Consider the following 16929-nt stretch of genomic DNA (forward strand, 5'->3'; position numbering starts at 1 on the left):
AAAAAAAAAATTAATTATTGAACTCTCAGCCTTCCACAGTTGATGAGTTTACAGTGTCAGGAAATATTCATCCATCCTAACTTCTGGTTTTCACATAGAATAAAAAGCTTATAATAAAAAAAAACCTTTCAGCATTCAAGACACTCCTGCTTTTCACCCCAAGAACCAACAAAAATGCACAAACAAAGTCAAAACAGGACATCCATTCTAAATGAAATGATACTGCAGTAAGAAACATAATTCTCTGCAACGAGTTTCCTCCCATAAGTGACAATTTCAGCACAGGCTTTCATACGTTTTTCTTTATGTATTTTTTTTCTTCTTTTTGCTAGAATCGTTTATAGAAATATTTCTCGGTTGTTTGCAAATGCAAAAAAGTATTAAAAACAACACATCAGCAAAGAATTCACAGGTTTCAGCTTCCTGGACCTTTAAATCATAAAAAATTTAAATAAGACTAACAAATGCATGTAAAGTGGCACTGCAGGGAAAGTTTGAGTAATTTGTTTACGAGCTGCAACCAGCTGCATAAAGCTCTATCACTAGTAGATGTGGACTGTAACCCATACCACTCCACCTCAGGATACCGGGAGGAAAATCGGTCACATTTACATATTTTCAGCCACTGTGACAGAGTATCTTCCTCAGGGCCTGCGAGCAGCAGCCCTGAGCAGTTCCCCCCTGAACAACGGCAGCCACTAAACACAAATGCCATCCAAATGGAAGATCCACATTTAAGAAAATATTTGTTCTCATCAATTACTGCTAGGAGGGGTTGTCCCAGAGCTGTCTGCCCCTTAATAAAACAGAAGGGTAGGCGTAGGCTAACCTGCACTTACTGTATGCTAAATGCAAAGGCTTTCTAGTCTCTGTGCAAGCAAGGGAGACCTATGGAGCTGCTGAAGAAAACCTGGTTTACAATACGTGGCTTGCTTCTTTAAAGGCCTCCATTTACACAAGGCCTTTTGCAGGTGCTCCTATCCAGAGCAACTTACACTGCCTACGGTTTTTAAATACAGCCGAATCATAGAGCTGGGTATTTACTGAAGAGATTCAGGCTAGATATCTTACTCATAGGTACAGTGGCAGTGCCCCACCTGGGAATCAAACCTGCAAACTCAGTTTCCATCCCTGGCTTCTGAGTGTGTGAGTTGGTAAAGGCACTCCCTGCAAAAGCAGTCTATGTCCTATAGCTAAAACACTCCATGCAAAGCAGTCAATATCTTATTGGAAAAACACTCTCTACCAAAAGCAGCCTACGTCCTGTAGCCAAAACACTCCCTACAAAAGCAGTCTATGTCCTGTTGCCAAAACACTCCCTACAATAGCAGTCTGTGTCCAATAGTTAAAACACTACCTGCAAAAACATTCTATGTCCTAACCAGGTTTGAAACCTGTGCTCATTACTCCCTTTTTACAGCGCTGATCCTGGGTTAAGCAAAAGCTCACTCTGAAACAGGAAGGACAGCATGTAAACTAAAACATGACGATTAAAATTTGAAAATAATTATTTTCAGTATAAATGCACAGCATATGGCAAAGGCCAGAAGCAAATGAGTAATCTGGCTAGCAGATGTCGAAGGTTCAGCTCCACAGCCTTTCTCTAGACAAGCCTATAATTGATGGCGCAATTATACTTTTACAATGTGTGTCCATATAACTGTTTATCATTTATCCAGAGGATTTTTCGAGCACTAAAACATCATTTAAATCTAACCGTAAAATTCTGGCAGGTTTAACAAGCCTTTGTCCGGACAGCCAGGTCAAGCACAAGTAATCGGCCTGGATGATTACAGTAGAACCCGTTCCAACAAAAATATTTCCCTTCACAACCATGAGGCAGAGAGACAGGTGTGTGTTGTGTGTGTGTGTGTGGAGGGGGAGTCAATTTTTTTTACTCAATATTGACAGGATAAGAGATATATAATATATAATTTAAGGGAATGTGAAAAACAGCAAGTCACACGTTTGACCACGCTTCTGAAATTACCACGCCATTTATGCTGAGAGGAAGCATGCTGTGCTGCACTAAAATGAAATTTTAATGGGTATTATAAGATTAAATTCAGATAACTATGATATTTTTCTTGTTTTAATATTACTTAAATCTAATTAGTTACCTAGAAAGGCTATTCTGCTGAATTTAATATTATATTCCTTGCTTTGGAATATAATATTATTATTAAATTGTATTAAGTACATTTTTCTTTCATTTGCTTATTTTCAACACATTTTCGCATGTCATGCTTATTTTTCTTATTTCACAGTGTGTACTGGAAGCATGGTAAATCACCACCTACTAGAGTGTGTATTGTGTGCATTGTGCATACCTGTTTTTCACTTCCCTGTATATTGTACAGAACACATTTTCAAAGTGTTGTCATGCCCTACCCAACATAAACCCTACCCATCTTCTAACACAGATTGACAACCAACCTCTACAGAGGCTTTACTGTATAGTGATACTGACTTTTGACTTTTGAATATCACTTGTTGGTTTGCAAGGTGAAATTTATAGTTATTGATTAGAAATGGGCCTCTGTTCCTTTGTAGTGGTGCCACATCCATAACCCGGAGGCTAACACTGATCTAACAGCAGCCCTGAGCTGTCTGCAGTTGGGGGGGGGGGGGAGAGCACCCCCCCCTCCCCCTCCAGGCCACTCACCTCGGGGGCGTTGTTGTTCTCCACCGGGCCGTTGAGATCGGAGCGGTGCTGTCGCCGTGGCGCCTCCACATGGTTAGACACCTGCACAACGAACGGAAACAATAAAGGGTTAAAATCCTTAAATACAGGGGCTACTCTTTAAAGAAACCCCTTACAGACTGCATGACCGTGGACGGGCAGCGCACTCCTACTACGTGCAGGAACTCCACAGCTCTACTCAATCGACAGAATGCAAAAAGCCAAAAAGCTGAATGGTGATTCCTGATGCAAACTGATATAGCAACTGGTCAATGTACATTTCCCTCCCACACACAAGGAATACAAGGAATACCTGTAGTGCATTCGGCCTTAAGTGAACCATTACACGTACATCCACGCAAAATCTGTGATTTTACACTTATGTAACAAGAGACCCCCACACAACGTGTACTTATCCTGTGATTCGAGTGTGTCCCAATATGTCACAAAATATCACATTCACCTACATGCATTTAGCATGTCTGCTAAAGCGGGGGGGTCTGGAAGCACACATTATATGTGCTATGTTGGCCTTTCCTCACATTAAACATCATACAGGAATGACTCCCACATAGGGATGACATAACACACAGAGCCTCCTGCGTGACTAAGACTCGAAACTGGGTCCTACAGACTAAAGCTCTATAATTAGAGTCTGCCCATTATCATTAGCCGGCTACGAAAGGAAGTCCACCGTGGTGGGGAAGAATTGCTTTAGTCCCTCCGGGGTGAGAGTGGATTTCTGTCAGCCAGTGTTCCTCCTCCACTGCTGTACACAACCTCCTCTTGCTGCTCTCCAGCAAAACACTGTGTAGCTTGTATGGTGGGATGGAAGGCAGCCATAGGCTCGTGGGCAGGTGCATTTTATGAACGCGGACGCTTTCTGCATTCCCAAAATGCACCTGCCCACGAGCCACGGAGAGCTGTAACGCGCCCTGTGTGGATGCCAAGGGCACAGCGGTGATGCAGGGACACAGTGTTAATGGGAATTCCAGGAGGAAGGGGCTGGAACACCCTGGGCTTTCAAACTGCGACACCAAGCCTGCAAGGTCTACACCAACAGCCGTTTACATCAGGTAGAACCTTCCAGCGAACTGGTATTCTGCCTGGAGTTGTTGAATTTCACCATAATCTCACATTCGATTCTACCTCAAACTGGCAGGAGGCTTCTGAGGATCCGAGGGGGATCTGAAACAGTAGCTTCTGTTTGAGGAGGTCAACAGGAACTCAAGACTACATTCTGCAAGATATTTTCTCTTTCTCTTCTTGAATGTATGTACAGTTTATACATGTATATGTACATCTACCACGCTTGTCTTGAAAGGAGATTCAGAAAGGAAGGTCTCAAGGTTCAGTCGTTCACTAAAATGTGTGGTTGGGTGTGATTAAAGCATCATAGCCCCATTCATCCCTCCGACAATCACGGGTGAAATGCGCTCTTTGTTCGCCGACGCGCGGCGATCGGAATCGAAGGCAGCGGCGTTCCCGTCCAATCAGCGGAATGCAAATCTGAGGAGCGCGATCGGGGGGGGAGGGGGGATGGGGGGGGTCGCGAGGTGAGACGAGGAGCCCTGACAGATTCCCACCTCCCTGTTTTATTCATGGCCCGCTTCCTCGGCTCCTCCGGGCTCTTAATTAGACGGCGGGCTTCTCTCGTTCTTCGGCAGATCAATGCTAATGGCATATTTATCGAGTCCGCCGCGGGCGAACGAAGCAGGCGGTTTGCATCTCCTCGTCCCCGCGCGCCAGTTTACACACCAGCACGCTGCTCTTCGCCGACAACACCGTACTGCACGTCGAATGAAACCGATTCGAATTTCTCATTCAAATGCACTTTTTCTTTGAAGGTTTTCATTATGAGACGCGCACATGACTGCGAGGCCCACGTTCCTTATCTCCGTGATAATTCACTACGTCTTTTCAGTCGCTATTTAATGAACCAGTTAAACATAAGCTAACCGGATAAATTGAATTAATTTTTTTAAAATGTAATAAAATACAAATCTTAGGCAAAAATAAAGCTGGAGATAAGAGGCAAGTTAGCGCCACATAGCATTCGCTCTAAGTGCTGAGGGAGTGAGCAAATGAGGAAATAAAATGGCTCCCCTTTCTTCCAGACGTTTCCCTGTCTCCAGAGGCTCAGGATTAATATTATCTTCCATTGTACATTCAGGGCAAGAGCTGCCAAGCAGGAGTCAAATAGCTTTTTTGTGAAGTGTTTACTTTGGGAGATTGGTGATGGATAATCTTTCCAGGCACCTTGAGATCCCAGCAGTCATGAGCTACGGATATATCACCACCGCCGCCGCTCACTCATTCGCTGCACGGTCACGCCGATTCCAAGAAACGTAACAAATAAAAATAAAAATCGGCAGCAGGACGTGAAAAGGATCCCATTTGCGCTCCCGCTTTGTAGACGAAAGCCATCTGCGGCGGCAGGGGCTACTTAAGTTTAAAATTTACTTTTGAGCTGCTTTGCGCACAGGAGGGCTGAGCGCACCGGAGAGAATCGCTACGCCGCGGAAGGCGGAGCAGTCATCCCCGGCGCCTCACTGTTGCCATGCCAATAACACACCCATGCCGCAGAGCAGGTGTGGCTCCGTGTGAGAGGCCTTCTCAGGCCACGGGGGAACAGCGAGCCCCATCCCCCACCAGCGCCCCCCCCCCCCCCCCCCCCCCCCCCCCACCCGAGCCATCTGTCAGGCCAGGAAGAGGAGCACTGCAGGGGTTAATGAGAGGCAGGGGCAGACTAGGACTTGATGCACACAGAATACCTAAGCAGACACAGGGCTGAGCCATGCGCCTCTATGGGCATCCTATTGGCCTACACAGTCACTGCAGGTGCCTACTAATGACATATTTTTAAATAATGCAAAATACATCACCATAAATAATATAAAACCTGTGGCGAGTGAAAATGACATTGATTTAATCAAGCTCTGAAATAACGTACTTCACCTCAGCACTGAATTAAGTGTATTTTAATTGGCCATTATAAACATTTTAACTGGCTTGACTGTTCACCTTGATAGATCAATATCCACCAATCCCAGAAAAGGCAGTGATTTATAAATAAATATGGGGCCTATTGTGAAAGGCTGCCACCAAGAATAAGCTGTCTGTCACTCGAACCTGAGCCCAGCTCCTTCCAGAGGCACACACTGCAACCGAAGACATATTTTATATCGACGCCTTATTGGTTTAAAACAACGACCGAAGGATTGGGCCGAGGTGGCATTTTGGCCAATCTCCCAGCAGGTGCAAAGATAAAAGTCCCAAGACGAGCTGCCATATGGGGGGACAGGCAGGATGGGATCATACCAGTAGGAAGGTGAACAGACAGAGGTGAGGGGGTTCGGGGAAGGGGGGTTTGAAGCCCTGCTGGGGAGGGACTTGGCAGGAAGGCAATTACAAATCTGTCACCAGACCCGTGAGCACATAAACATCTTCCAGGCACAAATCTTTTTTAAAAATCCCTTTCACGACCCGAGGAGGAAGACAGTGGCAGAATGCAAGATGACCAGGATACGCACGATTTTACGGTGCTTCGGAAACAGATCGATGCCCATTACACACACTCAAATACGAGATGCTTTGAGCTGGCTGTCCCCTTAACGGCTCGCGGTGGCCGGGTTCAATGTTACTGCAATGCGCTGTAAACTATGATCTCTGAAGAACCTTCCAGCAAAAACAGACACTGTACGACACTGTCCTTAACAGATGGCATAGAGTTCATAAAATGTTCACAGCATAAATAATCCAAGCAGTGCTTTCTTATACAATATATGCAGTTCCCAGATATAAAAAATATGATAATAAAACATCATTCATAGCAAAGAAAACAATAAGTAAAATCCTGACTATGCCAGGGACTTTGAGAAAAAACATCAAATACATAGAGTAAAGAGTAAAGATTTAAACAGGTATAATGTAGGAAGGCCTCAATATTATCTAATAATAAACTAATAAATATTTGAATTATATATTGATTATTTTACTTTGATCCCTGAACATGTATTATAAGTATGCGAAAATGTTTTGTGCGCATCAAATCTGTTGGACGTGAATATGGAAAAATGTAAGAAATAAACAAACGCAAACACAAACAGTGACATTTAAAGCGGCCTATTATTAAAATACCATTCCCTGGCATTAGATTTGCCAGCAAAAAAAAAAAGAAGCTTTATCTGCATTTTCAAATTACGCTTCGGAAAGATTTCACTCAGAGATGTAGCTCCTGAAAATTGGATGATGCTCGCGACCTGTCATGAAAGCAAAAATTACAGGAATTTGATGCACCATTACTGGTTTATTTCATGGCTGTCATCTCCGCTGAACTGTTTTAATTTAATTTATGTGCGGTTATACGCCAGATAATAAAACCAACTGTTTTGTCACTGATATCGCAAATCAGATAACAGGCTATTTTTATTTGAGGCACATTCTACAGACATACTCTTTTAGCAGATTTTGAATGGGGATGCTTTAGTATATAGGGTATCGGTACTTTAATTAAGGTAATACGTTTGGCCACTGTCTGCACCATTCCCACAACGGCAGTAATGTCTCCACCCCTGTCCGATGCCCTCACCTGTTCCTGGGCCCACTTGGATCTCTCCTCAGGGGTGCGGGCACGGGCCTTCAGGCCCCTCTGCAGTTCGGGGTTGGTGTGGCGGGCGGGGGGGAGGTTGAGCGATTTGGGCCGGCCCTCGTGCCGGCGCGGGGTGCAGGGGGCGGGCTCGGGCTCGGCAGGGGGCGGGGCGAAGTCCTCGGGGGCGGAGTCGGGGGGCAGCTCCTCGGGGCTGTGGTCGGTGCCGCTGCTCAGGCTGCCCATGCTCATGCTCATCTTGATCTCGGCCACGATCTGGTCGATGTCCTCCTCGGTGTCCTCCGGGCCCTCCCCCTCCCCGCCCTTGCGGCCCCTGTAGGGGGACGAGCGCACCGAGTTCCCGTTGTCCTCGGGGGCGTAATAGTCCCCCGTGTAGTCGCCGCTGTCGCCCCCGTCGCCCTCCTCCTCCTCCTCCTCGTTGGGGCAGTACTCCTCGCTCTCCTCCCCTTCCTCCTCGTACTCCTCGTCCCGGGGCAGCGGCTCCTCCGGGGAGGCGGGGTGCAGGTCCGGGACGGGCTCCGGGCTGCCCTCGTACCCGTGCGCGTCGGCGTCCTGCTCCAGGGCCTCGCACGGCCCCTCCGACTCCGCCCACTCCTCCACCGCCTCCTGGCACTCGTCGGTGTGGGCGGGCGGCTGGGGCCGGGGGTAGTCCATGCCCTCCAGGTAGCTGTCGTCCTCGGGGCAGTAGCGGATGTAGTAGGTCACGCCCTCGTCCTCCTCGGGCAGGCCCTCGTCGTAGTCCTCCTCCTCCTCCGACGTGTTGTTGACGTAGTCGGAGCTGGAGTCCCCGTCCACGCTGTCGTGGTGGGCGCGGCGGTCGGCGTGCCCGCGCTCGGGCGTGGCGGGCGTGGTCGGCCGGCTGCCCCTGGGGTCGCGCTCCGGCGGGCCGCGGTAGGCGCGCTCGCCCTGGGGCTCCAGGTCGCGGTCCTCCACGGGGAAGGGGGGCGGGCCGGGCCGAGCTCGGGGCTCCGCCATCCCGCCGCAGGTCCCGGGCCTCTTCCTGTGAGCCATGGTGGGCTGCTTACATGCCATGCATCTCCTCTCTCCTCAGTCCTGCGGGCACAGAACAGCAGAGTCCCTCCTGTGATTAACAGCGCTATCAGAGACACCGCAACCGCGTCAAAGGGAAAGTTACGAAACCGAAAAACTCGACAAACAGGGAGCGAGGCACAGTTTTTGTCACAGAGATCCCCACGGTGCCATCTGAAGTGCTCAACGCAGCTACTCCACTTTCCATTCTGCGACGGCCTGCAGACACAATTAAAAGCAAACCGACTTTTCACAGCTCTGACAGAGAAATTCCAGTTGGCAAAGACAGAAGGGCGTAAATTTCATTAATCAAGGATAAAAATGAGCTCTGATGGGACAGTGAGAGATCCATAGAAGCCGCTGTCTTTCACAAGGCTGCTCTCTCTCAGCCGGCTAAGATTATCCACGTCTTTACCTTCCCATCGCCTCAAGCGGAAGCGATTGATCTGGCAGCCTGAACGCGTGTTCACCCCATGCAGCTGCGCACTGACGGCCGGGCCCGCACTGACGGCTCGCTGAACACTTATTGTGTGGGGTTACCTTGCGGATGCTGTTCAACGTACATGTTTATTTGAGACGTGAAATTCACTCTGCGGTTCTACATGAAGAATTCGATAAGTATTTGAAAATGAACCCTGGGGAGCTTGGCAGAATGTTTTTGACACATGCCAAGTCAGCAGCCCATACAAGGTCTGATTTATAAATGGTACATCCAATCAAAAACTCTCCCTGGGTTGTGATTTCAAGCTGAGCCACCCTCTGTGCCCGAGAAGAGGGTTCACTAGGGGCCACAGTTACATAAGGACTAGCTCAGTAGTTACTTCACTATTGCAGAGGCAGGTACGTAATGAGCACCTTCCTCTCCTCCTTGGAAACACTGTTCTATTGAAAGGCTGATGAGTTACAGACTCAACCTCGCCGTTTTGCAATCATCTGTAATAACACAGAGCTCAGAAGCTGCATTTCCTTATTTCAAACCTTAAGCTTACCACAATTCTTCCTATTAGTTGGTAAAATACGTCAGATTCACAGTAAAATGTTCAGTGTTAAATCAACTCTTAGTCCCAACTGGACTCATGTGTACTCTGTTGAGTTGAATTGAATTGGACACTTTACCGTGTACATTTAATTATATTCCGCTATACTGTACAAATGTTCTTGACCACTGAGAAGTAGGTTCAAAGGAAAAGCATAAAACAACAACAGTGTATCACTCTCAATTAATTAGGCTCCTCCACAGCACAGACAAGCAAAGCACACGATCAATATTCAAATCGAGAGCTTCTACGCGGAACAAAGAGGGAGCCTTCCATAGACGACAGCTTTATGAGGGATTCGTTCCCAGATGTCTAATCCCTACGTCAATCAGGGCCGTGTATCGATCGCCACAACACAGCAGATAAGCACTCCCAGGCACTTCTGATCAGCCCCTTTCATTCACAACCGCAAGTGCAACGAGGAGCTCGGCTGGATCCAGAGGTGGGATTACCTGTTCAACGCTGATGTTAGCCGTTTAATTATTATTTCATTCACACCTGTGAAAACCGTCCGTCACAGTGTAACAGAGCGCCGGAGAGAGAGAAAGGATCCCGTCCGGCAGTCCTGGACGCACACAACCGCGATAACTCACGCACAGACACGCATGCGGTCCCATACACGCACATACAGACGACACAAAACTCAGTAGGACAAAGAAACGCACAACAGGTCAGGAAATACAGTGGCACCATTTTAAAAGAGAGAGAGAGAAAGAGAGAGAGAGAGAGAGAGAGAGCTGTGCAGGCCAGCCCTTCCCTATTCACCCTGCCCCCCCAACACCCCCTCCCCCCTCCCCTCACCCCCCCCGCACAGGCTACCAGGCACTACTGCTCTCTGAGGGCCTTTTGTTGTTGCCTTCCCCTCTTGTTCCTCCCTCCTTTTCAGTAATATTTTCCATCGCCGGTGGTTTCCGAAGCTAATTACCCCCGCGCTGTACACAGGCCGGCCCTTCTCTGGCGTCCGGCTCGGCCTCCTCCCTGCTGGGGAGCAGCGCGGTGCTCAGGCACAGAACGCTCCGAGCCCCGATGACGGCCAAACACCGGCTGCGAGTGTTCAGCGACCGCTCTGAGCACCTCACAGTTCACCCAGCCGCCGCCCCCCCGCCAAACCCCCCCACCCCAAAGTCTCCCTAACCCTCGTGTTCACATCAAATCCTCTGGTCGCCTAATCAGACGCCTCAGGCTCCTGCTGCAGCCGCGTTCACCCACACCGGCTCCCTGGTCATTATTTTCCCTGCTTGCCTTGCTGTCGTGGCGGTTAATCCATACCCAGTGCATTCCTGCCGTCTTCCTTGAATAAAACACAAGAAGTGCGTCTTCCCTAAAGCGAGCGACGGCAGCGACCGGCAAAGTAAGGCTACTAAAACGGGAGAGAGGCCTACCTGCCTTCCTGATGCTGAGAGCGGCTGGTGAAAGATAGGCTTCCTATGGGATTGTCTGACAGACCTGCGCCCCACCACCAGCTGCCGCGCACTCCTCCCCCTGCTCCGTCTTCCGTCTCCAAGCAGTAAGCCCCGCCCCCTTCCCACAAGGAATTACTGGTTACTAAGGGTAACTGCCTCCCATGGGTACCACTGACCTGTGACCCACGCTTTATTATTTCGCAAAGCTGTGTCCCCGCCCCACCCTCTGGGCGTGGCTTGCATTGTATCTATGGATACCGCATGCTTTACAGCAGCACGGGCAAGTGGAAGAGCGCAGCTCTCCTGCTCCGCGTGGGGGACCGAGTCCTGCATTTGCATCGTAAATTCCCCGCTCGGCGGCGTTTTATTAAATTTGAATACATTACCATGTGAATGGCTACTTCGTAACAGTAATACAAGGAGGACTCCGTCCTGCCCGTTCTGTTCAATTTGACTGAAGCCAACGCGTGCCCGTAAAACTCAAAGGAAAGGGTCGAAGCCCCGCAGGTACAATCTGAACGGGTCAAAATTGAAACTGAAACGGCTTGTGCTCAGATCTTCTTTTACTATCGTACTTCCGTGCCGCGTGAGTCAAAGGGGCCTGTCTCGGGCTGTAGAAAACCAGAGCGGTAATTTGTCTGCAAAATGAGCTGCCAGAAATGACTGCGAGGACACAACTGCGAGTATCGAATACGCCGTGTGCTTCCTCTAAGACTGTCTGCCAGAGACAAAGAGGCCCTGCGGTTGTTAAAGGGGGAACGGAAAGGGAAATTTGAATTTGTACCGTTAATTAAACATGTTCCGTTCGCCGGCGTACTCAATTAGGTTCCGCAAAGCAGAGTTTCCCAACAAGGCCTAATTAAAAACAATAATCGGGGATTTTTCACACGCGAGCCGATGAACGATATTAAGAACCATTTCGCTGCCTTTAGCCAATAGCGCTTCCGATGCAAACAAGGCACGGCCGCAATAATAATGATTTTGTAAAGCGAACGCGCGCGCGGAATTAGAAATCAAACGCAAACAGGCGCAGTGGCGTCCTCCTGGAGGACAACCTGCCCGGCTTTAAAATGAATCTGCGGTAATTGCCGTAATCATCTCCTTAACGGCGCGTCGGCGCTGGTTAATTTAAACACCCGTAAAAAAAGCCACAGAGCTGGCGGCCCTGCAGGACGGCTTTACGGCGGTCCCGTCAGACCGCAGGACACACAGCGCCGGCGCGGTCGTTTCGGGGAGAAAAACGGCACCCTGAACATCGAGCCTTTACGCATCCTACGGGATCTGTGGGAAGCAGAGTACCGCACTCCGGACGTGTTGGGGAAAAAAAAGACCTGGGAGAAATTCTGCTTATGTAATTACCATTACATAAGCAGAACGCATAAGCCATCGCTGAATTGAGTTAAATGTGATATGCATATACAGGGTGAAGCATTGGTTGGTATATTGTTAAAAGAAAGTGTATAACAGGCCTTCAAGACCCTTCACATGACAAACAAATGAAAGCCATGGATTTGGTGCCATTCTGTAATCTATGTGGCTTTCCAGCAAAACACCATGTAGGGTGAGGAAGAGGAGGAAGACTATACTGAAGGTCACACAGGGGTGCAGCATGCATCATCCCTCATCCCTCAATCTGGAATTCACAGGGACATTTTTGAAGCCACTCATTCAGCCAAAATCGACAGCTGCAAACATATATACCTATGACGAACTGTTCACTATGTGGGGCAGCCCCATTGCCTTCTGGGATGGAGAAGAACAGAAGGTATTTGATTTATACATGAACACTTTCACTAACCCAACAAGGCAGCTTTGAGAAACCTTTTAAGAATGAAAATCATAACTGGCAGTTTAAAATTATGGAAACTATGCAATTGTGGCACTTTCAGTGCGAGGTTTCGATAGCTGGACTGAAGATCACCACCAATCACAGCATTCAGGATTAGGAGAACGAGGGACGAGGGAACTGCGATGCTGACGGAGTCTCCTAAACGAGCGCCACAACGGGGGCAACATAGCTCAGGAGGTAAGAGCGATAGTCTGGCAGTCGGAGGGTTGCCGGTTCAAACCCCACCCTGGGCGTGTCGAAGTGTCCTTGAGCAAGATATCTAACCCCTAACTGCTCTGGCGAATGAGAGGCATCAATTGTAAAGCGCTTTGGATAAAAGCGCTATATAAATGCAGTCCATTTACCATTTAGCCATCATCACACTCTCCCCCACCCAAACTGATCCACCTTTCCACACATGGACGTAGCCACTCAAATATTTATAAAAAGGAAATGACAGTTGGCCTCTGTGATCTATACTGTCTGCAAACATTCTGTACACAAAAAAAAAAACAAATGGACCATAATACAGAATAGGCAAAAGGCGGAGAGGAGAAAACGGGAGACTTTCTGGTTCTTCGTAAAGTGTTGCCCAATCTCCAGTGATGACTGTTCCCCTGCTTCCGAACGCATTCATCAAGACCTGGAAACAAGCGACCCCGCGCATTAGACCGTAGGAGTATGATGCATGATTTCAATTTAAAAAGCCAGAGATCCAATAAAATTTTGAGCGGATTTACTGCAGTTCCAGGCCTCTGCGGGCTGACAAATGAAAGTGCGGAGCCCCTCAGAGGGGCGCGAGGCTCTGCCTGTTCCTTTCATCCCACGTAGAGAAAACAGGCGATGCTCAGCGCCTAATAACCGCACAGACAGAGGAACGGATGAGCTGATTTCTGTACCGAACCTCCCCCACATCCCCCCCCCCCCACACCTCTCCAGATACTGAAAGAGGCCACTCTCCCTTGCGCATCAACGATAAAGCACCCCAAACTGTCCCGACTCTGTTCTCTGACTCATTCTGCAGCAAAAACTGTTTGAAGGGCGCGATGAACGGAAAGGGAGAGAGAGAGTGCCCGACTGCTTCAAGAACTTCAAAGAGTGTGTTTTAATTTCTTGGAAAGGCTGCGGCCGGTGTGTGGTCTTCACCCCCCGCGAACGCCGACCCAGCATCCTCGGCGGCCTCCCGCCGCGCTCCGTTTTCCCCCTCACGCTGCGCGAGACGTGATTTTTGCGTGCCACAGCAGATGTCGGCGTCACCCTGACAGTTTAATCATTCATCACTCTTTGTTGCGGGCACCCCGGATTTATGCTGTAGGAGATATCAGGACACGCGGATTAGCTGCCGGAAGAAGTAGCATGCAAACAGGCTGCAGCCTCAGCATCGTGTTATGACAGAGATGCTCCCAGAATGCCAGTCAAGAGTGAACCGACCAAGAGAACATCAACGAGAGCCTCCTCAGAGTAGCTCTGAGCAGTCAGTGCATTCAGCAATAGCACCCCGTGAAGCCCTCAGCCCGGTGGATTTAACACCTCTTTCTGCGGCGTCTTTAGCTGAAAACACCTTCCGTTTCTGTCACTTTGTCAGTCAAAGCCCTCTGCGTAGCCTTAGTAATGGGTGCCGAGCGACATTCTGCAATCAGACAATCGCCCGCTCGGCGGATTCTTTTATTCTGCAGCCTTCCTCGGCAGCTTTGTGCCAGAAAGCAACATTTCTCTGAGATATACGGAGATCATTGTCACCTGTGACAGTTATCTAGAGCGAATCTAACCTCGGTGACGGTTTGATGAGGAACTCAATGGCAGCTTCTCTTTTCCGCCACTGATTTCTCCCAGCACAAATACCAGCCTACACTAATGCTATCATAGTATGTAATAGGAATATATAGCACCTACTAACATTGCTATATTTTACAGAACCAACAACGTACTGGAGTGAGTTCTTGTTTTACGTAAATGGACACTGAAATGATGAGAAGGGGGATGTACACACTGGAGTCATTTCAGGCACGGCTGGTGAGACGGGCACTTCCTTGTAAGGAAGACTTATTATCAGGGATGAGTTACAGCTTCAGATTAGTCAGTGACACCTTCCTTGTTGACTTGACGAATGCCCCTTCGCTCCCCGTCCTGTCGTTGGCTCGCTATGAGGGGGAAATGAATCCCCGTCTCCCCCGGTTTCTCCAAATCGGAGCGGGCGGCCTTGCTGGGACAGCGCAGAGGCGCGGCCCCATCCATCTGCTTGATGGGAAATGAGCGAACGTTGTGGGACTGCTAACGCCAACACCTCAGCCTTACAGGGGGCTTTCTTTATTCTTTATATTCCAACCATGCTGGATTAGAGGAAACTAGTAGGCCTATCAGTAACTAGTACAGATCACCAAATTATTATTCATTTGCATCCCTGCTCTGCAGTTTGGCTAATATAGAATGTGTGGAATGTAAAAAAAAAAAGAAAAAAAAAAAAAGAAAAAAGGAGTACCGACAGACATTTTTTTCTTTTTTGTTTAAGTGGCATGGGTGTAGTGCCAGCTTTTTACAGAAATGACTGTATTCTAAACTTCAGATCAACCATGTAATTAATTACCACAGTGCGCTGGGGACCACACGTCCTGACTAAATCTGTGTTCAAGCTTTGCTTTCATGTTTCTGTGATGACTTAGCTTAATTTGAGCTACTTTAGTCAAGTTAATACAAACATTACCTGAGGTAGCCTAGCTTTGGTGACATGGATTTGTAATCCTCAGATGAGATTTGTCTAATGTAACCCTCTCGCATTCAGCGTAATGTCCACACATTTGTCATTTTCAAACAACAGCTTTAACATAGGTTCCAAAAATAAATTCATTTGTTTGTCATTTTACATGTCGAACAAGTATCCGAATGTGTGCATATGAAGTTACATCCCAAAGAGAAGCATTAGTGTTGTTGAAAAATTGTCACTGCTGTTTGCAGATAGAAATACCGAAGGCTACAACATGAATTTTTACAGTTTTTGAACCCGATACGCGTTCGTTGGATTTTACAGTCATTTGGGGCCAGCTTTGCTATTTTGGCTTGGAGGTGCCCAAATACGTCAGCAGGATATTTCCTCCCAATCATGATAAATGGTGATGAGACTGAGAGAAGCCCAGAAGAGGACAGCTCTGATATATCAGTCAGTTCTATTGTATTAACCAGTCTTTGTCTGACGGGATCTGACAGCACTAAACAGAACGTCAGAAATATGGTAGAGACCGAGAACGTTGAAAGTACGTCACCGAGCTCGCTCGACAATGGCATCTGTAACAGAGAACACTGAGACAATGTGCATCACAGCAAATAGCCTCGTTCTCAATGCACCTGAAGCTGGCAAGGATGGGTGAAGAGAGAAAGTTTTGGGCGATGGCTGTTTTTAATGAATGGGTCGCTTGTGCAAAAGTCTTAACTGCCAAGTGGTTCCTGAAACAAAAGTAACTTTTCTGAAGTAAGAACAGTTTACTTTAGCAAAGGTCTTAACAGTTTACTTTAGCAAAGGTCTGCCATTTGGACATTACTTCATAAGCAATAAATACATTCATCTGTGATCTACAGTAAAGCATGATTGCTATATGGTTCGACAATGTAAAAAAAAACATGGCAAAATTAATCAAGGTTATGGCTCCACCTTGAGGCTATATCAATGCCATATTGGGTGTGTCATAGCACTGAACAAACCATGGCTATGACAAAACAAATGTTCCGTGGGTCTAATGAAACCTAAGGATTTTACATTCATCCCATAAAGACCCATCCCTTATGTGTTGTATTGAATAACCACACACAGGGGCATATGATTAAATCTAGGCTACTGCTCACCCTGCCATGCACTACTTACTTAATGATCTGTTCAAATCTTTCTTCTACTTCCAATCTTGTACTATTCTCAGTAATTCTGAATGTGAAAGACAGAAAATGTCAAAAATGGAGGAAGCTCAAAGCTTTGGAACACAAAGTTATATGCCTACATGGTTTCTGCTCAGCAAGTTTTCTGTCTCCTAGTCTGACTCGCCCAATTACCACACACTGAGTGAAAAACATCTCAGCATAGCCACTGTCAAGGCTTCAGGGCCATTTTGATATACATTCCTCATTACAGGGCATGGCTAACTTTTTTGTTTCCAAGTTACTTTTCCAGAAAACTTAGTCACACTCATGTTTAAAATAAAGTGTGGGTGAGGTTTGGCATTGTTGGGGGTGCAGGCAGAAAGAATAAATAAGGATTAAGTAATGATTCTGTTTGTACTTCTCTACATCCAATTTTCTCTCAAAGTATTATTCATCAGTGAAAATTGGCAGGCTATTTTTACAAAATGGCATATGGA

General features: G+C 47.6%; 1 protein-coding gene across 7 annotated transcripts in view; it reads right to left on the reverse strand.

Annotated features, from left to right (window-relative positions):
• LOC118228383 (amyloid-beta A4 precursor protein-binding family A member 2-like) overlaps positions 1–16929 on the reverse strand; it is a 65313-nt gene that overhangs the window by 19388 nt on the left and 28996 nt on the right. For 5 of the 7 annotated variants that reach the window (XM_035419862.1, XM_035419869.1, XM_035419864.1 and 2 more), the window contains 2 exons: positions 7275–8345; positions 2666–2746 (listed from right to left, as the gene is read on the reverse strand). In XM_035419862.1, the coding sequence (XP_035275753.1) occupies positions 2666–2746; positions 7275–8324 (1131 nt within the window). In that variant the 5' untranslated portion in view covers positions 8325–8345. Of the gene's footprint in view, positions 1–2665; positions 2747–7274; positions 8346–9810; positions 9998–10740; positions 10818–16929 lie in introns of those variants that run through there. The other 2 variants (XM_035419867.1, XM_035419868.1) reach the window with 2 other exon arrangements.

This window comes from Anguilla anguilla, chromosome 5, assembly GCF_013347855.1.
Source record: "Anguilla anguilla isolate fAngAng1 chromosome 5, fAngAng1.pri, whole genome shotgun sequence".
NCBI classification, from domain to species: Eukaryota; Metazoa; Chordata; class Actinopteri; order Anguilliformes; family Anguillidae; genus Anguilla; species Anguilla anguilla.